Source organism: Caretta caretta, chromosome 1, assembly GCF_965140235.1.
Source record: "Caretta caretta isolate rCarCar2 chromosome 1, rCarCar1.hap1, whole genome shotgun sequence".
In the NCBI taxonomy this organism is placed as follows: Eukaryota; Metazoa; Chordata; order Testudines; family Cheloniidae; genus Caretta; species Caretta caretta.
This window is the reverse complement of record NC_134206.1, coordinates 206533282-206555806: the sequence shown is the minus strand read 5'-3', so window position 1 is coordinate 206555806 and position 22525 is coordinate 206533282. Positions and strand designations below refer to the sequence as shown.

At 43.6% G+C, this 22525-nt stretch overlaps 1 protein-coding gene and 1 long non-coding RNA gene across 7 annotated transcripts in view; one reads left to right on the top strand and one right to left on the bottom strand.

Annotated features, from left to right (window-relative positions):
* GSK3B (glycogen synthase kinase 3 beta) overlaps window positions 1-10185 on the top strand; it is a 270397-nt gene extending 260212 nt beyond the window's left edge. For 3 of the 6 annotated variants that reach the window (XM_048818908.2, XM_048818892.2, XM_048818885.2), the window contains one exon: window positions 4539-10185. In XM_048818908.2, coding sequence (XP_048674865.1) covers window positions 4539-4606 — 68 coding nt within the window. In that variant the 3' untranslated portion in view covers window positions 4607-10185. Of the gene's footprint in view, window positions 1-1393; window positions 2244-2285; window positions 4512-4538 lie in introns of those variants that run through there. The other 3 variants (XM_048818855.2, XM_048818865.2, XM_048818899.2) reach the window with 3 other exon arrangements.
* Window positions 10186-17961: 7776 nt separating this feature from the next.
* On the bottom strand, window positions 17962-20101 carry LOC125630216 (uncharacterized). The gene is made up of 3 exons (XR_007354592.2): window positions 19760-20101; window positions 18824-18949; window positions 17962-18045 (listed from the first exon to the last, which is right to left on the bottom strand). It is a non-coding gene; the product is annotated as an uncharacterized LOC125630216 (long non-coding RNA).
* Window positions 20102-22525: the final 2424 nt, after the last annotated feature.

The following is a 22525-nucleotide window of genomic DNA, read 5'->3' as shown; positions in this document are numbered from 1 at the left end:
TCACCCAATGAAATTAAGAGGCAGCAGCTTTAAAACAAACAATAGGAAGTATTTCTTCACACAACATACAGTCAACCTGTGGAACTCTTTGCCAGAGGATGTTTTGAAGGTCAAGACCAGAGGTGGACAAACTATGGCCCACTGGACCTCCTGCCCAGCCCCTGAGCTCCTGGCCCGGGAGGCTCGCCCCGGCCCCTCCCCTGCTGTTCCCCCTCCCCCGCAGCCTCAGCCTGACCCAGTGCTCTGTGCTGTGCAGTGGCGTGGCTGTCTCTAGCTCAGCTGCCTGTCCCGGTGCTCTGGGCGGTGCAGCTGTAGCGCTCCCAGCCACCGCTGCTCCAGGCAGCACGGTCAGGGGGCAGGGAGCAGGGGGGTTGGATAGAGGGCAGGGGAGTTGGGGGTGGTGGTCAGGGAGTGGGGGTGTGGATAGAGGGCAGGGAACAGGGGGGTTGAATGGGGGCAGGGGTGCCGGGGGGCAGTCAGGGAGAAGGGGTTTGATGGGGGAGGGGTCCCAGGGGACAGTCAGGCATGAGAGGAGGGATTGGATGGGGTAACGAGGGGTCTGGGGGTGGATGGGGCAGGGGTCCCAGGGAGGCCAACAGGGAATGGGGGGGTTGGATGGGGCAGGGGTCCCGGGGTGGGGGGCCATCAGAGGGTGAGAAGTGGAGGGGGTCAGATAGGGGGCGGAGCCAGGCCATGCCTGGCTGTTTGGGGAGGCACAGCCTCCCCTAACTGGCTCTCCATACAATTTCGGAAACCCAATGTGACCCTCAGGCCAAAAAGTTTGCCTGCCCCTGGTCAAGACTGTAACAGGGTTCAAAAAAGAGCTAGATAAATTTATAGGGGATAGGCCCATCAATGACAATTAGCCAGGATGAGCAAAGATGCAACACCATGCTCTGAAGTGTCCCTCACCTCTGTTTGCCAGAAGCTGGGAGTGGGCTACAGGGGATGGATCACTCGATGATTACCTGTTCTGTTCATTCCCCCTGAAGCACCTGGCACTGGCCCCTGTCGGAAGACAGGATACTGGGCTAGATGGACCTTTGGTCTGACCCAGTAGGGCCGTTCTTATGGTCAGTGTGATAGTGAGTTAGCTAGTTAGCGTGAACGGATAGCCATCAGAACAGCAGGGACTATATTTTAAATCCAAGGGCTGTCAATAATGCCAACATATTGGTAAAAAAAATTTTGGATTTCTATCTTAAGTACATTGGGGTGATTTTTACTGCATTTGAGGAACCATTCTGGGGTGGAGGGAAGCCAGAACTGGAAAATAACCTGTTACCCGAAATAGCTTCTCAGCTTAATGATCCCATCTTCTGATCCTGGTTATCACTTCTCAGATGTGGGTAGGTGGTCACCCTCTTTTTCCATTTGTCTCCTTTTCTCCTAGGTGACGATGTTCTTTTAGCCTTATCTCTCCTGGAGCATATTGTCTGACTCTTCCGTCATCCAGTGCTGTGCTTTTCTGGGCTGTCTTCCTTATTTATCAGTGTCCTTTTTCCAATGCGGTGCCCCCTACTTTGGTCACTATTAAGTATGGCTAGATAGAAGAGCTTCATCAACAAATGTGTGCAATGCACAGTACATCCATGTAATTACTGTTTTATTTTTTTATTGCAGCTGCATTGCATGATAAGCTCTTTACTGGTGTGGAGATGGTGTTGCCCCCCATTTTTCTCTACACAGCCTCTGATTTTGTACTTGTGCTAGCCAATGCTTTCCTTCAACTGTATTGTTATATTTACCTACATTCAATCTCTTCCTTTTTTTAGTGAGCCTATTTCTCTCAAGATCTCCAGTTTATGTTCATCCTGTCTAACCTCAGCTGTGTTGTGATAGCTCCTTGTGTGAAACCATCTGCAACATTGATTAGTTTACAATTAATTTAATTCTTTTAGTTTGTTAGTGGGGAGGAGGGAATAAAAGGGAGAGTGCCCTGTGATAACCCTCAGTTATTACCTTTCTCCAGCTTAGTATTCGTGATGATCATAAATTTCTTTTTCTTCACAGTCTGTGTCAGCCAATTTTGTATTATCCATACTCGCCAGACAACAGCTTAGTTTTCTGTGTGGGACTATACCAGATACATTTTCCTTTTCTACCAGAACTGTAATTGTGCATAAGATTTATCAGCTTTGTCTGTCCTCTCCAAAAACATGTGGTTAATTGGCCATCATGTTGTTCTTATATATAGGTTTCTGTGTTGTCACCTCTAATATTTTACCCAGTTAACAGCATCTTGGCTTTTGTTTTATCCTTTTTTAAATATTTGCTTTTTCCAGGCTTCTTACACCGCACCTATTCTCAAATGTTCATGAATGCACCAGCAAAACACAGAGATTCTCTCTGGAAGGACCTTTCGGTCACAGTCAAAGATCCTGCTTGCCAACAGATTTCTATTTTGTTATAAACTGAGATGATCTGTGCTGCTTCTTGTACAGTAAATGAAAGAATGCCATTGAAATGACTGAGTTTCCAAAGAAATAGGAAAAAGAAACAATCCTTTGCTGCACTTCCTTAGAAAGCATCTTGACACATGCCCACCATACCCTGTAGAGTCTCTTTCCAGTGAACACTGCTGTCCGAGATAGGGAAGAGAGAGAGCGTGTTTCAGGTTATTCACCGCCAGGCACTGATCCTCCAACAGTGCAGTATGATTGTGTAAGCCTCATTATTGGCTTCAGCCTTGACATTAATCTGCTTCAGCAGTTAGGAAGGTGGCAAGTCTATCTTGTGTTGAGCAACCCCAAAGTAAAGCAGGGTGGATAAAAATCAATGATTTTAAAAAAAAAATGTAAAGATTGATTTTTTATTTAAATTAGATTTTTTTTTTGATAAAATGCTTTTTGAGGAAAAACCTATCTGAAGATAGTTTTAATTAAGATACATTATAGCTCAAAGATATCTCATCATGGAATAGGGATTATAAATTCTAATTCTATTAGTATGAGACAATATATTCATGTAGTGTTTAAGAAAAGTTTTGTAAATGAGTTCCAATAGTTCATGGATTAGGGACCCAATCTTATGGGGCTCCAGGGGCTTCTGTATAGATTATTTAGGTTAATCTTTCTATCTACCCAATGGGACTAGGTGCTCAGTCTAGAAGATACGATCAGAGATGCTTAGTTTTGAAGTTCTCAGACTGTGGATTTGTGTCTCCAGAGGCAACATGCTTGTTAACAGCAAAAATGTTTTTAAATAAATGTTTTTAAATGTATTTTAAATAAATAAATTATATATAGAGGTGAGAAATAACAGACCTCAACCCTATTGTCTCTCCGCAAATTTGTGTACACAGTCAATTCCTTACCAATCTCTAAAAGTGCAAAGTTTCAAAAAGTTCAATTAATAGAAGATTGTTGGGGGTGGAATAGATCTGAACAAGGAGAAGAAGTCTGGAGATAAATGTGAGAAGCGAGGGACATATGCTTGTTTTGTTAAAATATATGCTTGCTGTTGAAGAAAAAAATCCAGAATACTTAACGTTGTTGTTTTAGTTCAATAAAACAATTTAAATGTCTGTCTGGTGATGATCTCCTCCTAATACAGCATGGCAAGAAAATCCTCCAAATATTAATGATTAACCTGTTGAATTGGAGATAGTTCACCTCCCAGTGATACATAAATATCTGCCTCAGTTACCTTTGGTAAATGAAATAACCAAACAATCATTCATTTTCTGATATAGCTGTAAAACTAATCTGAAAAGTTTTCAAAATAAATCACAGTTTAAAAATGTATAGCATATACCTTATAAAATGAAACCTACATCTATCTCTAAGTTGTGAAGAATATGTATTAAGGCTATAACAACCAACAAGAATGCACTTTTATGTAGAAAACCATGATTAAATCGAGTCGTTCTGACTAGTGATTTAAATCAAATGCACCCTGAAATAAAGCAATAGACCTGAAAGACATGTATTGCGGGAACAAGTGCATGAATTACACGTTAATACACAAGCTGTTTCTACCAGAGACTGTGGTCGGTTGCTTTCATTGTCTCGGCTCATTCACACATTTAACAGATGGCTTCACTACATGATGGACACAATATAAAGCCTGAGCGCCAATGGGAAAGCTTGTGGTAGCCACACATACTTTGGGAATGCGAGTGTGCTTTGCCATGCCAGTAAAGTTATTGAATTCTAACATGACTGTGAGCGTTGCAGCAAGTTTTCCCACTGGGCCACCTCTGGCCTACAGCTATGCACACTTGCAGTGTAAAGTGCAAGATAGTGCTGGTACCCTGGTGACTTCAACCTTTGAAAAAGGCTTTTCTGCAGCTCCATTTGAGTCAGTAATGTGCTTCTTGCAGATCATGCCCCATTGAATCACTCCCTCCTCAGCCATGATTGCGTTCAGGAGAACATCTTAACCCCACAGCATGGCACAGTGATGCAGACTACATAGGTTCGAAGCTGGTGGGGGCTGTAGGGCTGTGTGCGCCAGAAGGGTCAAATCCATTGATTGAGGTGACTGTTGCTTGGAAGTAACACTGCTTTTTGCTCTCCCCTTTCTGTCATTGGCAGATGTTAATGCAGGAGAGCGAGGTCAGACCAATAACGCAGCTTCAGCATCAGCCTCCAACTCCACCTGAAGTGGTCCCACGCAAGCCAGCTGCACAGGAAAAATCACCAGTAATTTGAGTCTTGCTCAGCAACACTGGTCACATTTGGAAAGAAAATTAAAAGAGGAAAAAAACAAAACGAAACAAACCCTGTTCATTTTAGTGTTCAATTTTTTTATTATTATTGTTGTTCTTATTTAACCTTGTAAAATATCTATAAATACAAACCAGTTTCATTGTATTCTCACTCTGCGGGGTCTCCAGGGCAGGGGAATAGGTGGGGGGGAGAAGGGAAAGTGGAGCAATAGAACACACCAATGTCTCTTCCCTTGACAATCTCTTCGCATGGAAAGTTTGCTGTTGTGTACTTCAGAACAAGGACTCTTGCCTCATGCCCCCTCCCACAACAGAAAGAACGTCATTCTCTGCTGACGTTGGTTTTTTTTTGTTTTTTTTTTAATAACCTCTTTTTTTATTTTCCTTTGAAGTGAAGTTTCAGACTTTGGTGTAGTGCACAGCTTGAATTTGGTTGGGAGCTTAGCCAGGATCATTCAACAGAGCGCAGTGTTTCTTGTAAGTGAATCCATATCGAGGCTATCTGAAGAACTGCCTTTGGCATGGTCTGGGGGATGGGGAGGTGATAAGATAATATGTAGGGCGGGGGGTGCTTACTGTATGTCTAAACTTGGAACTGCTAGTGGAAGACTTACTTTAAAAATTAGCGCTAGCAAGGGAGAAACCTGCAGCTTCAATATGGAAAAAAAGCCTATCAAGTGGGATATATATGGATATATATTTATAATATATACACACACGCATGTCAAACACACCTGGTTAGCTTTATTGAAGCAGCTTGTTTGCCTAGTCTGAGCTCCTCCACCAAGTCTTGGACTTCTGTTTTGAAGAGAGCCATGTAGTGCAAGAGAAGGGCCAGTCAGCTCTAATCTCCAGCAGAGAGAAGATGATGAATGGAATCCCGCAGGAGGAGGGGGCAGGCAGAGTTTTGGGGCCTTTTGGAAAGTGGCCACTGTGAAAGCATTTTTCAGTTTTTTGCTCTGAACGGGATGCCCTTTCCCAAGATGCACACAGGAAAAGGACACCAGGGTTTATAATGTGAACTGTAACAATCTACTGGTTTATTTGTAATATTTTTTACTGCAGTTTGAGCTTGCAGATTGCCACGCTCTATAGATAGATCTAATTTTAAATCCACAGCTAGAATCTGTATTTAATTTCATCATTTTAACCTCCTGCTTTTTTAATCTTTATTTATTGATGCATGTCAGAGTTGCCATTATGTTTTTACATGGGTAGAATATTAATAAAATACACATCAAATGATATCAACAGTAACTTGTACCTGCTGACTTGAGGGGAAGCTGACGACATAAGTGTGTGTATATAATATAAATAGATACAGTACTGCTTTTTGAGTTTTATTTTGTCTACAGTCTTTAAATGGTCTGATTGAAGCATAAGATGAATGTTTGTTTCCAGTCTGAGTTTAAGGGTTTTTTTTCCTGTAGTGGTGAATGGTGTTAGAATCAAAGTCTCCATTTCTGAAGTTAAAGCAATATTCCTTGGGAGAAGTCAGTTGAGCAGCAGGAAGAGTTGCAGCTGCAATGCAGAAATAGACTTTTGAGGCCTGGTCTGTCTCATCGTTGAGGCTGATGTCCCTGTGGGCCTTACACACGTTCAGAGAAACCTTAGTCGCCTGGTGCTTATGGGCTGTTACTTGACCTGTGGATCTTTAAGGCACAATAAATTGTTTCTTACATTTACAGACTTTTATGTGTGGCCCAGGAGTAGCCAGCAGTAGCGGCTAACTAAACGCAGTCACTGCAGGGTGGCAGGAGGTTTGTTTATGAACTCAGTACATTTCCTGTCCGTGTGCTTCATGTTTGCCCGTTTGTGAGATTTTTTTGAAGGAATGTTTCTTAGCAGCCGTAGAGGTCCCTCTGTCCTGTCTGCTAAACAACGGCTGTCTGGGAGGGGAGTTGTTTGCACAGATGAGTGGATACCTGGAAAGAGAATGGCTAATCCACCTTAGTTATGTCCCTCATTATTTAGTGAAACTGTGGGCAACAGAAAAGATTTTTTAAGCAGCTCTAGGCTGATTACAGCTGAAGAGAAGGGAAACCATGTTTTTTAATTGAACAAAAACACCCCCTGCACTTGTAATAAATAACTGAAGCCTGAAAGGAGTGTTAATGCAAGCAATGAGCCAGTGAGTGCCATGAATGATGGACTAGAGCCTGACATGATCAAATGTCCGGAGAGATTTTAGAAGACTTGAAAAGCTGGGGACAGTAGCAGTGACTGGATCTGCTGTATAGACAAGACAGCTGGAAGGCTGGGCAAAGACATTTACTCTGGACTTGGGGACAGTAAATTACCAAGTTGATAAAAATCACTGCTTGTTTCAGGTGGTTGGTAGAGGAGAAGAGTAAAGAGCTTTTCTCTCATTCTTTTAGTTCTACTTCACGATGGTGCAAGTGTGTGTCTGTGTAGGCTGGCGTCTCTGACTTTTTTTCAAGGATCATGGCAGGATCACAAATGCTTTTTATACATGTTCGATCCAGGCCTTTGAATCACATTTTTTTTTTTTTTTTTTTTTTTTTTTTGTAAATAAGGGTATGGGGGGAGCTCCTCACCAAATTCAAGCTTGTACATTATTTTTGATTGTTTTTAAATTTTGAGTTTTATTGTTTTGTATGTAAATATGTGGACCCAGGAACTGTTATTAATGAGCAAAAAGTTACCGTTCAGGGCAGTGATTCTGTTTAATAATCAGACAAAATGTAGACGAGCTTTTTAAAGCCATATAGTTTTAACTCTGTACAGTAGGTACCGGCCTGTATTATTGTAACAATAACTCTAGCGATGTATAGTGTATCTATATAGTTTGGAGTGCCTTCGCTTCCATGATTTTTTTAATTTTATTTCCCTTTTTTTGTCCTTTTTAACAGCTGTAGCCCAGACAAAATGGCATCTTTGCTCCCCTGCTTTCTCACCCTTTGGAGTGCTTGTAAGGTTTCAGTGATACCATGGTCCGTAGTGGAACGAAAGGAAATTGTGTTTGTGAATCATTTCATTCAAGCCATGGCTTTGCTCTGGATGTTCTAAAGTTGCCCACGCCACTGCCCCCCAATAGCAATGACTGGTTTCATTTGACACCTGCCCACTTGGCACCTAGTAGCTAGATTAGACTTTGCACGTCTCTCCCTATTCCTTCTGTCCAGAGGTCTTGTGGAGCCTTTGGTTTTTTGTCTCTCCCTTCACTGTGTTAAAGAGAGAGCAAATTGGGCTTTTACAAACAGAAAAGATATTTAAAAATCCCCCTAGTATTCTACACTGAGAGCCAGACAGCCTGCAGGATAGCTGCGGTGCTCTGGGGCCATTACTGTAGGACACTATAGCATCTTTGTATTAAGGGAATTTCCTGTTCCTGTTTCTGCTGTTCCCCAGCCCCTCCCCTGCCAGTTTGTTTTCTTAAGACAATAACTTTAATGTTATTCTTGATTTCTTGTGCCCAGCACGAAGGCCTTGTTTTTAAAACTAGTTCACTTGTGTTTTCTACCTTGTTAGTATTCCACATAAGATTGTCTTGAATGGGAAAACACTTAACTCTTTACCAAACCAAAGGTTGCTGGTTTTTTTGTTTGTTTTGGTTTTTTGTTTGTTTTGGTTTTTGTTTTTATCCATCTCGTGTCCATTCCAGTGAGGCAGAGGCTGCACTTTCTTTCTGGTGACAGGAAGGTCAGTGATGTCAATTTGTTTTTGACAGTCCACTCGGAATTGTTACTAGCTTGCTTTTTTTTTTTTTTTTTTTTTTTTTATTTTATTTTGGCTTGTTTTTAATGAAGTATGGTCTTGATCTGTCATTTTGTCTACTCTGCAATTGCATATGTTTCTGAGATGGAATGAATTACATTCTCTGTGTCCCCTGGTGGACGTCAATCAAGACACTGGTATTTTAATTTCAAACTTAGCTACCTTTTTAAGGAAAAAAATTAATGATGGTCGTTTACCTATAAATTTAAAAAAACAAAACAAAAAAAAATGGCTGATCCAAGATCCCAGTTCACTTTTCTAGTTGTTTTAAACCAAGTTTTATCTCAATAACGGCAGATGCCTGCAGTTTGCAACGAGAGATCATTTTACATTTTTCCAGACTTGTTATGCTTAAAAAAAAAAACAATTACCAGTAAACTTTTCTCTATTAGAAATCTCAGCTACTGAAGGTTAAAAAAAAAAAAAAAAAACTACACAAGCTATAAAAGCACAGTGGAGTATTCGACCCAGGAGCTACTTTTCTGAGACTATAAAAAGGCATCTTTGGGGTTCCCATTATTTCCACAGGGGTTTTAGTCAGTTTTTGTTCATGGAATTTGTTTCATTTTGCAACACTGCAATAACAGCAAAACAACAGAAAAGTAAAACTAAAAAAACAGTACCTAGGGGGTTAGCTTGAGAAAAGTAGCGTCCTTGTGGTGTTCTTCCTCAATTTTATATATATATATATTTATATATATAAATTTGCTTGCCTGTAAAAATTTGCGTTCATTAATGTGTTGCTGACGGATCACTTGGGCCTGTACACACACAAATTAGCCTGACCGCTTCCATCTTAAAAACAGAAATCTACAAAAAAATAAATATATATATTAAGGACTGTGGGTTGTATACAAACTATTGCATACACTTGTGCAAATCTGTCTTGATTTAAAGGAAAAGCAAAACCTGTATAACTATTACTACTTGAATGCCTCTGTGACTGAATTTTTTTTCATTTTAAATATAAACTTTTTTTGTGGAAAGTATGCTTAATGTTTTATTATTTCCCCAGCCCCTCCGACCCCCTTGTAAATACATTTTGTTCTGTGTGACTCGGTTCGGAAATAGTTAACTGGTACTGTAATTTGCATTAAATAAAAAGTAGGTTAGCCTGGAAATTAAATTTAAAAATGCAAAGTGTGTGGTCTTTATTTCAAAACCCTGGTTTTTCTCTCCTCCTCTTCCTGCTCCACCCCATTCCTGACCCCACACCTCTTTCCACCCCCACCCCCCCAAAATAGGTGGACATGACTCTTTGTAATAATTAAAATTAAAATAAGCATGTTTTCTTAAATGATCTGTGTTATTCCATGATACTTTCCCAAGAGATGCCAGCTTCTGTCTATGATTCCGTTTGGTTTGATGGAGCGAGGAACCCCGTGGCAGTGCAGCTAAAAAAAACAAACAAAAAACGTTACCCTCCACCTATAGGGGCAAGCTAAGAACCTGTGTAAATTGCTGGCTTTGAATACCGCACTCATCTTTTTTTTTATTTGATCCCATTAGTAATGTTATTTGGTGGTGATCTGTAAAGTTTGTCAAGACCACATCCAGTGGGGCTGTTCCTCCAACAAATCAGCACGTTGCTATCTCTGAGTTGGGTTTTCCAGTACTGGATAATGTATGTATTAAACATGACTTGTCTATTAGCGCAACAACAAAAATCCTTTTTGGGCTGGCTGACCTGGCCACATCCGTTCTGTCGCTATCCTAAAGTCTAGATGCAAGGTCATGTGACTGCTGCTTCAATAAAAACAAATTTATATTGCAAAGAGGCTCCTCTTGGTTTATTCCTAGAGTCACACGTCACATTCAGAGCTGTCTGAACCGTAACTCTCAAATATGCACAAACCAAGGTTGTCCCAGTCTTACATTTCTATAGCGCCTTTCCTCCCTGAGAATCCCAGTCCATGTTACGAATCCACACCAGGGCTTGTTTAATTCACTGCTGGCATACAGATACCTATGGGGTAGCTGCCTAACAGCTCCCAGTAACATGACACAGAGGGTTAGGAGAGGAGCTGTGGGAACATCCAACTGAAATTCTCAGGAGAAGGTGGTTAAGTAGAACATCGTTCCCCAGGTTCTGGAATGTGGCCAGAGCCCTGCAGCAAATGTCCCTCCCATGGGTGATCTTTAGTGACCACAAATGGGATTTATGGCTCCTACAGCCTAACACCCCTTCAACACTATCCTGACTCTGTAGAGTACTGTATATTACCTCCTGAATTGCCAAGACCTGTTTAAGGCTTATGGGTTTGTTTTTTCCCCAAAAATCTGGAAAAGCAAGTGTGTGTATTTCCTGGTTATTTCTGGGTCGCAAAAGGGCTGATGGGATGTATGAAATTAGCATCTACCCTGTTGAGATTTTTTCTGTTTAAATCAATATCATTAAGCCCATGACCTGACTGAACCCAAACCCACAGTTCTGCTCCTGGAGGCTGTGCAGGTGGCATGGTTTCAGGTGGAGTTTGTTAATTCCATCTTGCCTTTGTACTTCCTTTCACTCCTCCGTGGCCTGCAACCTAGTTTCATCCCCCAAACTAATCAAGGTTTCTCACTGCCTGCCTGAGCTGCCCTGCTTCTCATTCTCTGCTGCTGCCTAGTACTGAATCCTGAAGCCCTTGGGACAGTTATGATCCATTTCTGAGCTGTTAGTATCCTTGATCCTCCAGCCTTTAATGAATACTGCATAATGCTCAGCCCTAACCTCCTGCCCTTTGTCACAGCTCACTCGGTTGCCCTAGCCCATTCTCTCAGCTCTGTTGGCAGTAAATTGGAGCAGCCAATTTCTTCCTGTGAGAGCGCTCAGGATCTAGCTAATGTGTCCTCTCTGCTTCAGCGACTAAAGTAGATCCAGTGCAGTGAGTCACATAGTTAGGTGGGTTCTATATATGGGGCAGGGTAGGGCTGAATTGTGATCCCATTACCCATCATGTACTCAAGGGGAGGAGGGCTGTAGCTGGGCATACATGATGCTCCCTGGCCTTGGGAAAAACTCTGCCTCAGGCATGAGCTGGGAAGAGGAGGGACAAGCTCCGTCTCTGTGGCCCATTGAGGGCCCAGTCCAGCAGGGTGGCACTATCTGAATGCAGCGCTCCCGTTGGCTTGGAAGGGTTTATTAGACCCTGACTCTTTGGCCTCTATCCTAGCAATAGGGCCAGGGCAATATGGACTGAGACCATCAACTTCCCATAGGAACCCCTGGAAAGCTGTCAGAGGAGTGACTTGGTGACAACCACGCTAGGCTGGTTTTGGATGGGTGCTCTACAACTAAAAGGCTTTACAGGCCATTTCCAATCCCTGCCACCAGCCTGGCCCCTAGCAGGTATGTTTCAATTTACCTCTCAAGGGCTTGGTAGAACCAGGTGACCAGGACCTTGGCACTGCTTCTCAAATTTTCTACTGTAGGTGTAAAAATAGGCAATAAAGAGGGGTAGCGTTGGACCAGTGTGCACAAGGTGCTCCACTTGCACAGCTAGGTTCATAGCACGGTGATCTGCGGGTTGGCAGCCCAGTAGGGTCCAAGGGCAGAATGGCACTGCAGAGCCAGGGCTGGATGTGGTGGCACCAGCCCTGGAGCTGTTGCTCCGACACAAGAGTCACATTATCTCACACTTGGCCACTGGCTATACATGGCTTTCTGAGTTGGGGCTGGCCGAGGTAGTCGGGTGACCTGTGAGTGAAAGGCAGGACAGAGAGGGAATGACAAAGTGCAGGAAGGAGCCGGCGGTGGAAGGAAGCTCCACACAGCCATGAACCATTTAATTGCCTGGATGAAAAGGGGGAGCTGGAAGACTCCTAAGTTGCTGGACCTGCTGGGAAGGCCACTGACATTCAAACCCTGGCACTTACTTCACAGCCTCATTAAGCTCCAGGACGCAATCATGCTGTTTTCAGTGTGCAGTCCCCACTGGGACATGGGTTGGTTTGGGACTGACCCATACCGCTCACTCCTTGCCCACATGCCCCATATCATCCTTTCTCATCCTGCTTAATTTGCAGCCTTTAACCTCTGAATCCCTTTCATCAAACGCTTTGCGAGTGTGATCTTCTGCACTGACCAATTCAGCAGGCAGGTTCCAGCAGCTGTGTTAAGCCACCCGGCTTGTTAGTGATGCACTAACCTGGGAGGGCTAAGGTTGGCCTGAGCGTCAGGAAAGGCAAGGTCAATACCTGGATTCTGTAGGGTCGACGTGCTTTAAGAACTGTCTTAGCTGACACCTGCCTGCATGGATCATGGCTATCAGGAAGGCAAAATCTCTCTACCCCTTTTTTTTCTCTTAGGCCTGGGAAGGAAGATGGGGGGCTGTGGGAGTCCTGCAGCTAGTGAGAGGGGAAAGCAGGACCATAGGGAATGCAGCCAGCCACTGTAGCTAGGCAGAAGACTGCAGGGCCAGAGAGCTGAGCTGCAAGTGACACAGCTGACTTGTCACTGTTCTAAACAGCAGGCAGCTGATCTCAACTGCCGGGAGCTAGTGGCAAAGCCTACGAGGGCACCATGAGCCAGAGGCTGATGATGAGGTGCTCCAGTCAGCAGGGGAAGATGAAGTATAAGCCCAGCAGGGAGATTAGCAGCTGGGAAGAGCTGGCCAGAAGCTCAGCAGGTGCAGTGCGGAGGGCCTGGACCAGAGGATGCTGCCATTACAGAGCTGTGTGAGGACATCTAGGGGAACCGCAGTATGACCTTTTTCCACAGGCCTGGGGAATAGGGCCAAGAAGGCAACCTAGCAATACTTGGGAGCTTGCTGGGGTCTAGGTGTTGCCCATTGGGTACTTCGGCACCTAGGGCAAGGTAGCAGCGATAATTGCTGTGAAGACGGCAACAGGTTGTAGGAGGGAGCAAGACTCCAGGGCCACTTTATGATCCCTGGGAATTTACACCCTTACAAATAAAAGAAAATTTAGTAGGTCACAAACTGCCCAGAGATCCCATCCAATCGTATTCTCTAGGTTCCAAAGACCCACTGAACCCTCCAGAGGAAAAGAACCGCTCACCCACCTGGACCGAATACAGCCAGCATCAAAACACCAGTTTTGATGGGTTGGTTGAGGGTTCAAATCCTCCCCATTTTTTACTTCACCACGCTCAATTTGCCCGGATTCCCCATTTTCAGCATGCCTGGGTGCAGATTATTACAGACAAATGGGTCTTTGATACTGTACCAATGAGCTACACCATCCACATTCCATCCCTCCCTTCTCTTTCCCACCTCTCTCATAAGGGGTCATTCAGACAGGACATAAACTCCCTTCTTTGATTAGGATCGATAGACCCTGTACATGCTCAACACAAAGGAAAAGGGGTTCTACTTCAATTACTTCCTCGTACCGGAGAAAAATGGAGGACGGAGACCTCTTTTAGATTTAAGGCTACTAAACAAAGTTCTAAAGTCTCAGAAGGTCACGAGGAAACTACAATCCATCAGTGATATTCCTGAAAACACCATCCCAGCCCACTATGCATGTAGAAGCCCTCTACACCAACATTCCACACAAAGATGGACTACAAGCCATCAGGAACAGTATCCCCAATAATGCCACAGCAAACCTGGTGGCTAAACTTTGTGACTTTGTCCTCACTCATAACTATTTCACATTTGGGGACAATGTATACCTTCAAATCAGCGGCACTGCTATGGGTACCCGCATGGCCCCACAGTATGTCAACATTTTTATGGCTGACTTAGAACAACGCTTCCTCAGCTCTTGTCCCCTAACGCCCCTACTCTACCTGCGCTACACTGATGACATCTTCATCATCTGGACCCATGGAAAAGAAGCCCTTGAGGAATTCCACCATGACTTCAACAATTTCCATCCCACCGTCAACCTCAGCCTGGACCAGTCCACACAAGAGATCCACTTCCTGAACACTACGGTGCTAATAAGCGATGGTCACATAAACACCACCCTATACTGGAAACCTCCTGACCACTATGCCTACCTACATGCCTCCAGCTTTCACCCAGACCACACCACACGATCCATTGTCTACAGCCAAGCTCTACAATACAACCGCATTTGCTCCAACCCCTCAGACAGAGACAAACACCTACAAGATCTCTATCAAGCATTCTTACAACTACAGTACCCAGCTGCTGAAGTAAAGAAACAGATTGACAGAGCCAGAAGAGTACCCAGAAGTTACCTACTACAGGACAGGCCCAACAAAGGAAATAACACAATGCCACTAGCCATCACCTTCAGCCCCCAACTAAAACCTCTCCAACGCATCATCAAAGATCTACAACCTATCCTGAAGGACAACCTATCACTCTCACAGATCTGGGGAGACAGGCCAGTCCTTGCTTACAGACAGCCCCCCAACCTGAAGCAAATACTCTCCAGCAACCACACACCACACAACAGAACCACTAACCCAGGAACCTATCCTTGCAACAAAGCCCGTTGCCAACTGTGTCCACATATCTATTCAGGGGACACCATCATAGGGCCTAATCACATCAGCCACACTGTCAGAGGCTTGTTCACCTGCACATCTACCAATGTGATATATGCCATCATGTACCAGCAATGCCCCTCTGCCATGTACATTGGCCAAACTGGACAGTCTCTATGTAAAAGAATAAATGGACACAAATCAGACGTCAAGAATTATAACATTCAAAAACCAGTCGGAGAATACTTCAATCTCTTTGGTCACTCGATTACAGACCTAAAAGTGGCAATTCTTCAACAAAAAAACTTCAAAAACAGACTCCAACGAGAGACTGCTGAATTGGAATTAATTTGCAAACTGAATACAATTAACTTAGGCTTGAATAAAGACTGGGAGTGGATGGGTCATTACACAAAGTAAAATTATTTCCCCATGTTTATTTCCCCTCCCACACTGTTCCTCAGACATTCTTGTCAACTGCTGGAAATGGCCCACCTTGATTATCACTACAAAAGGTTTTTTCCCCCCACTCTCCTGCTGGTAATAGCTCACCTTACCTGATCACTCTCGTTACAGTGTGTATGGTTACACCCATTGTTTCATGTTCTCTGTGTATATAAAATCTCCCCACTGTATTTTCCACTGAATGCATCCAATGAAGTGAGCTGTAGCTCACGAAAGCTTATGCTCAAATGCATTTGTTAGTCTCTAAGGTGCCACAAGTACTCCTTTTCTTTTTGATGGTGGCTCTGGCAGCTATAATTCCTTCAACTAAATTCTGGGGATTGGTTTTCAGCCCTCAACTCACAAGATGCATATTTCCATATAGCGATACACCCACCTCACAGAAAACCTCCATTTTGTTTTTAGCCAGAATCATTTTCAATATCGGGTAATCCCCTTCGGACTCTCCTCAGCTCTGAGAATGTTTTCAAAGGATCTAGTGGTGATGGCCACTTACTGTCATTGAGAGGTGATTTTAGTATTGCTAGCTAGTGAACAGGGGACCACAAACCTGAGTTTGAGAGCGGGTGAAGGAGATTCCCCCTGCTGAACAAACAAGGTGCGAGTACTAACCTTGGAGTGAGTGAGTTTGTTTGGCTGTTTGTGTTTGTCTTTCAGGTTATTTCAGTTACAGGGTCAGTTGGGATTGTATGTTTGGGGACAGTTTGAGCCTTTGTTCCCTTGATCAGCCTCAGTCAGCCTTGTGATCACCCTCCCCCTGTGTGATTAACAAGGGGGTAGGGCTGACCTAGGAGGGAAGACCTTAAAAGCCAGAGGCTAAGCGACCAAGGGAGCTTGAAAGAGGGAGTTTTTTTGTGGGAGGGAGACAAAATAACGTTGCTATGGTTAGGAACGGCCGAATCACCAGTTCAAACGCTACTCTTGTCTCCTCCACCTGCGCCTGTATCCAGACAGAAAAGGAGTACTTGTGGCACCTTAGAGACTAACAAATTTATTTGAGCATAAACTACAGCTCACTTCATCGGATGCTGTAGCTCACGAAGGCAGACTTTAGCGAACTCAGAGCGTTGGTAGGTAAAATCTCATGGGAAGCAAGTCTAAGGGGAAAAACAATTGAAGACAGTTGGCAGTTTTTCAAAGAGACATTATTAAGGGCACAAGAGCAAACTATCCCACTGCATAGGAAAGATAGGAAGTTGGCAAGAGACCACATTGGCTAAACCAGGAGATCTTCAATGATCTAAAACTCAAAGAAGAGTCCTACAAAAAGTGGAAACTCGATCAAATTACAACGGATGAATATAAACGAATAACACAAATATATAGGGACAAAATTAGAAAAGCCAAGGCACAAAAAGAGATCAAACTAGCTAGGGACATAAAAGGTAACAAAAAAAAACATTCTAAAAATACATTAGAAGCAAGAGGAAGACCAAGGACAGCGTAGGCCCATTACTCAATGAGGGAGGAAAGACAATAACAGTAAATGTGGAAATGGCAGAGGTGCTTCATGACTTCTTTGTTTCGGTTTTCACCAAGAAGGTTGGTGGCAATTGGACATCTAACATAGTGAATGCCAGGGAAAATGAGGTAGGATCAGAGTCTAAAATAGGGAAAGAACAAATCAAAAATTACTTAGACAAGTTAGATGTCTTCAAATCACCAGGGCCTGATGAAATGCATCCTAGAATACTCAAGGAGCTGACTGAGGAGATATCTGAGCCATTAGCAATTATCTTTGAAAAGTCATGGAAGACAGGAGACATTCCAGAAGACTGGAAAAGGGCAAATATAGTGCTCATCTATAAAAAGGGAAATAAGGACAACCTGGGGAATTACAGACCAGTCAGCTTAACTTCTGTACCTGGAAAGATAATGGAGCAAATAATTAATAAATCAGTTTGCAAACACCTAGAAGATAATGAAGTGATAAGTAACAGCATGGATTTGTCAAGAGCAAATCATGTCAAACCAACCTAATAGCTTTCTTTGACAGGGTAACAAGCCTTGTGGATAGGGGGGAAGCAGTAGATGTGGTATATCTTGACTTAGTAAGTATACTGTCTCGCATGACCTTCTCATAAACAAACTAGGGAAATACAACCTAGATGGAGCTACCATAAAGTGGGTGCATAACTGGTTAGAAAATCGTTCCCAGAGAGTAGTTATCAGTGGTTCACAGTCATACTGGAAGGGCATAATCAGTGGGGTCCCACAGGGATTGGTTCTGTTCAATATCTTCATCAACTATTTAGATAATGGCATAGAGAGTACACTTATAAAGTTTGTGGACGAAGGCAAGCTAGGAGGGGTTGCAAGAGCTTTGGAGGGTAGAATTAAAATTCAAAATGATCTGGACAAACTGCAGAAATGGTCTGAAGTAAATAGGATGAAATTCCTTAAGGACAAATTGCAAAGTACTCCACTTAGGAAAGAGCAATCAGCTGCACACATACAAAATGGGAAATGACTGCCAAGGAAGGAATACTGTGGAAAGGGATCTGGGGGTCATAGTGGATCACAAGCTAAATATGAGTCAACAGTGTAACGCTGTTGCAAAAAAAGCAAACATAATTCTGGGATGTATTCACAGGAGTATTGTAAACAAGACCCGAAAGTAATTCTTCCACTCTTATTCTGCGCTGATTAGGCCTCAACTGGAGTATTGTGTCCAGTTCTGGGTGCCACATTACAGGAAAGATGTGAACAAATTGGAGAAAGTCCAGAGAAGAGCAACAAAAATGGTTAAAGGTCTTCACATGACCTGTGAAGGAAGATTGAAAAAATTGGGTTTGTTAAGTCTGAAGAAGAAAAGACTGAGAGCGGACATGTTAACAGTTTTCAAGTACATAAAAGGTTGTTACAAGGAGGAGGGAGAAAAATTGTTCTTCTTAACCTCTGAGGATAGGACAAGAAACAATCGGTTTAAATTGCAGCAAGCGTGGTTTAGGTTAGACATTAGGAAAAACTTTCTGTCAGAGTGGTTAAGCACTGGAATAAACTGCCTAGGGAGGTTGTGGAATCTCCATCATTGGAGATTTTTTAGGGCAGGTTGGACAAACACCTGTCAGGGATGGTCTAGATAATACTTAGTCTTGCCACGAGTGCAGGGGACTGAACTAGATGACCTCTTGAGGTTCCTTCCAGTTCTATAATTGTATGATTGCTGTACCTCAACAATTGGCTTTTCAAGGATCGGTCTCATGAAAGAGTGCTGTCAGCCATGCAGAGGGCCCTTTCTCTGTTCCTGAAACTAGGTCTTCAACTCAATGTAAAAAAAAAAATCTATGTTGACCTTTGTTCCGAAAATACAGTTCATAGGGGCATCCTTCGATTTGTTGGCAGCCAGGGCCTACCTCCCCATGGACAGATTCATAACTTTATCAAATCTAGTCAGGACTATTCAAGGGAGCCCCCAAAACCTCCTTGATGGGGGTGAGAAACTGCCTCCAACTCCTTGGTCACATGGAAGCTTTCACTTTTGTAAGAGATCATGCAAGGTTACGCCTTTGCTTCTAGGAGTGGCTCAGAGCAGTACTCACCAAACAGACACAGTTTAGACAAACAGGCTTCAGTACCCTGCCAGGTGAAAGATTCCCAAGACTGGTGGGAAGATCATCACAACACCGGTGCAGGCATTCCTTTTCTCCAACCGATCCCAATGGTCACTGTAACAATGGATGCATCTCCATTAAGATGGGGAGCTCATCTGAATACTCAGACAATCCAGAGCAGATGGTCACCTCAAGAAACCAGTCTCCACATCAACCTGTTGGAACTCAGGGGCCAGAAATGCCTGCCTTCATTTTCTGCCTCTCATCAGGGACAGCTCAGTCAGACAATATGGCAGCAGGGAGGAATGAGATCCCCTTCTCTGTGCACCGAAGCAATAAAGTTGTGGAACTGGTGCATAATCCACAATGTACACATTTTGGTAAGCTACCTCCCTGGCATTCAAAAAACACCATGCTCTCAGCAGGCGCATCTCACAGGACTATGAAGAAGACCCTCCATGGTATATTTCAAAGTTGGGCATTTCCAGAAGTGGAACCTCTTTGCCGCTGCCACAAACAGGAAGTGTCATCTGCTCTGTTCAAGAGAAGGTCTAGGCCACCATTCTCTGGGGGATGCCTTCCTCCTGCCTTGGATGAAGGGATTGTTCTCCATGTTCCCCCAATGCCTCTAATACTGAGGTTGATTAACAAAATCAGACAGGACAAAGCCAGGGTTATTCTAATAGTCCCAATGGGTCCACGGCAAGCATGATATCCTTACCTGTTCCTCTGTCCAGCAATCAAGCTTCTGATCAGCCCTCATCTCCTCTCCCAAGACACTAGTCAATTGTTTCATCCCAACCTAGGATGTCTCTGCCTCAGGGCATGGCTTCTCCCTCATTTGTGGGGCTAGAGTCTGACTGTTCTGCAGAGGTACAATGGGTGTTACTAAAGAGTAGGAAAGAATCTACCTGAAATTCTTACCTTCAAAAGTGGAAAAGATTTAGCCATTGGTGTGAATTCAAATAACTTGCACCTGAATCTTCCTCACTCTCTGTTATCCTGGATTACCTACTGGAACTAAAGAAAACATTATCAAGCAGCTGGGTCAGTGTTCGCTTGACTGCCATAATAGCCTTTCATTCCCCCTGGAAAGTTTCTCAGTGTTGCTCACCCAAAATCTCCAAGGCTCATCAAAGGTTTGGGGTAATTTTTCCCTCAAGTGAAAGACCCCACTCCAATTTGGGATCTCAGTCTAGTTCTTGGACCTCCCTTTGAAACTATGGCAACCTGCTCCTTACTGAATCTGTCTATGCAGATGGTCTTTTTGGTATCCATCATCATCAACCTGAAGAGTTGGAGAAACTGAGGCCTTAATGGCAGACCCTCGTTTCATGGTAATCTGCAAGGACAAACTTTCCTTACATCCACATCCTATATTCCTAACTAAAGTGTCATTTGAGTTTCCTCTTGATCAGTCCATTCATTTGCTGTTTCTTTTCTCCTGAAACTATAATTCTCAACAGGAGGCATCCTTCCATATTTTAGATGTGAGAAGAGCACTGGCCTTCTACCTAGATAGGACCAAAGCACTTCGGAGGTCTCCTAGTCTGTTTGTTTCCACTGCAGACTGATCTAAAGGATCCACAATCTCCACCCAGAAGCTATCAAGGTGAATCTCTGGGTAGTTATTGTATATTACGAAGTGGATAGCATTCAACCTCCTTCCAGGGTGTTGGCACGCTCTACAAGGTCCCAATAAACATCTATGGAATTACTTAAAGATGATCCAATATCTGAGATCTGCAGAGCCACTATGTGGTCTTTAATACATACCTTCTCCAAACACTATGCCTTGGTTCATGCCTCCAGATCTGGTGTGGCTGTTGGCAATGGAGTTCTATCTTCAGTTCTGTACGCAATATGAAAGCTCCCTTTTTCCTGTGGGAATACTGCTTAGGAGTCACCTTGAGTGAAGCACCCAGATGGACACTACTCAAAAACAAGCAATGGTTACTCCCCTGTGCAGTAACTTTTTTTGAGATGTGTCCCTCTATGGGTGCTCCACAACCAACCCACCTTCCCCTCTGCTTTCCTTTGCAGGACTTTGCCATAGAGAAGGAATTGAGGGAGATTCACCCATGCAGCCTTATACAGAATCATAGACGTGTAGGACTGGAAGAGACTTCAGTAGGTCATCTAATCCAGTCCCCTGAACTCAAGGCAGGACTACGTAATAATTAGATCATTCCTGACAGGTGTTTGTCTAACCTGTTCTTAAAAACTTCGAATGACAGAGATTCCACAACCTCCCTTGGCAATTTGTTCCAGGGCTTAACTATCCTGACAGGAAGCTTTTCCTAATGTCCAACCTAAACCTCCCATGCTGCAATTTAAGTCCCTTGCTTCTTGTCCTATCCTCAGAGGTTAACAAGAACAATTTTTCTCCCTCCTCTTTGTAACAACGTTTTATGTATTTGAAAATTATTATCATGTCCCCCTTCAGTCTTCTCTTCTCCAGACTAAACTAACCCAGTTTTTCCAATATTTCCTCATAGGTCATGTTTTCTAGACCTTTAATCATTCTTGTTGCTCTTTTCTGGGCTTTCTCTAATTTGTCCATATCTTTCTGAAATTTGGTTCCCAGAACTGGCCACAATATTCCAGCTGAAGCCTTATCAGCACGGAATAGAGTGGAAGAATTACTTCTTGTGTCTTGCTTACAACACTCCTGCTAATATAACCCATGATGATGTTCACTTTTTTTTTTTTTTTGCAAGTGTAACACTGCTGACTCATATTTAGCTTTTGATCCACTATAATCCCCAGATCCCTTTCTGCAGTACTCCTTCCTAGGCAGTCATTTCCCATTTTGTATGTGTGCAGCTGATTTTTCCTTCCTGAGGGTATGTCTACACTACAAAATTAGGTCGAATTTATAGAAGTCGGTTTTGTAGAAAGCGGTTTTATACAGTTGATTGTGTGTGTCCTCACACAAGTGCTCTAAGTGCATGTAGTAGGCGAAGTGTATCCACAGTACCGAGGCAACCGTCGACTTCCGGAGTATTGCACTGTGGGTGGCTATCCCACAGTTCCCACAGTCTCTGCCGCCCATTTGAATTCTGGGTAGAAATCTCAGTGCCTGATGGGGCTAAAACATTGTCGCGGGTGGTTCTGGGTACATAGCATCAGGCCCCCGTTCCCTCCCTCCCTCCGTGAAAGCAAGGGCAGACAATCATTTTGCGCCTTTTTTCTTGAGTTACCTGTGCAGACGCCATACCACGGCAAGCATGGAGCACACTCAGCTAACCGTCACTATATGTCTCCTGGGTGCTGGCAGACGTGGTACTGCATTGCTACACAGCAGCAGTTAACTGCCTTTTGGCAGCAGACAGTGCAGTATGACTGGTAGTCGTCATCGACATAGTCCTGGGTGCTCTTTTAATAAGGCGCCTGGGCAAACATGGGAGTGACTCAGCCAGGTCATTTCCCTTGTTTCGTCTCATGGCGATTCAGTCCTACTGGCAGTGTGCTGTCTTTTAACCTCCAGCCAGCAGAAGATGATGGCTAGTCGTCATACTGCACTGTCTTCTGCCGAGCACCCAGGATATGATGACAGCTAGTGGTCGTACTGCACAGTCTGCTGCCAGTAAGAGGTATAAAGATAGATGAAGTGGCTCAAAACAAGAAATAGATTAGATTTGTTTTATATTCATTTTCTCCTCCTTCCTTCTGTGAAATCAACGGCCT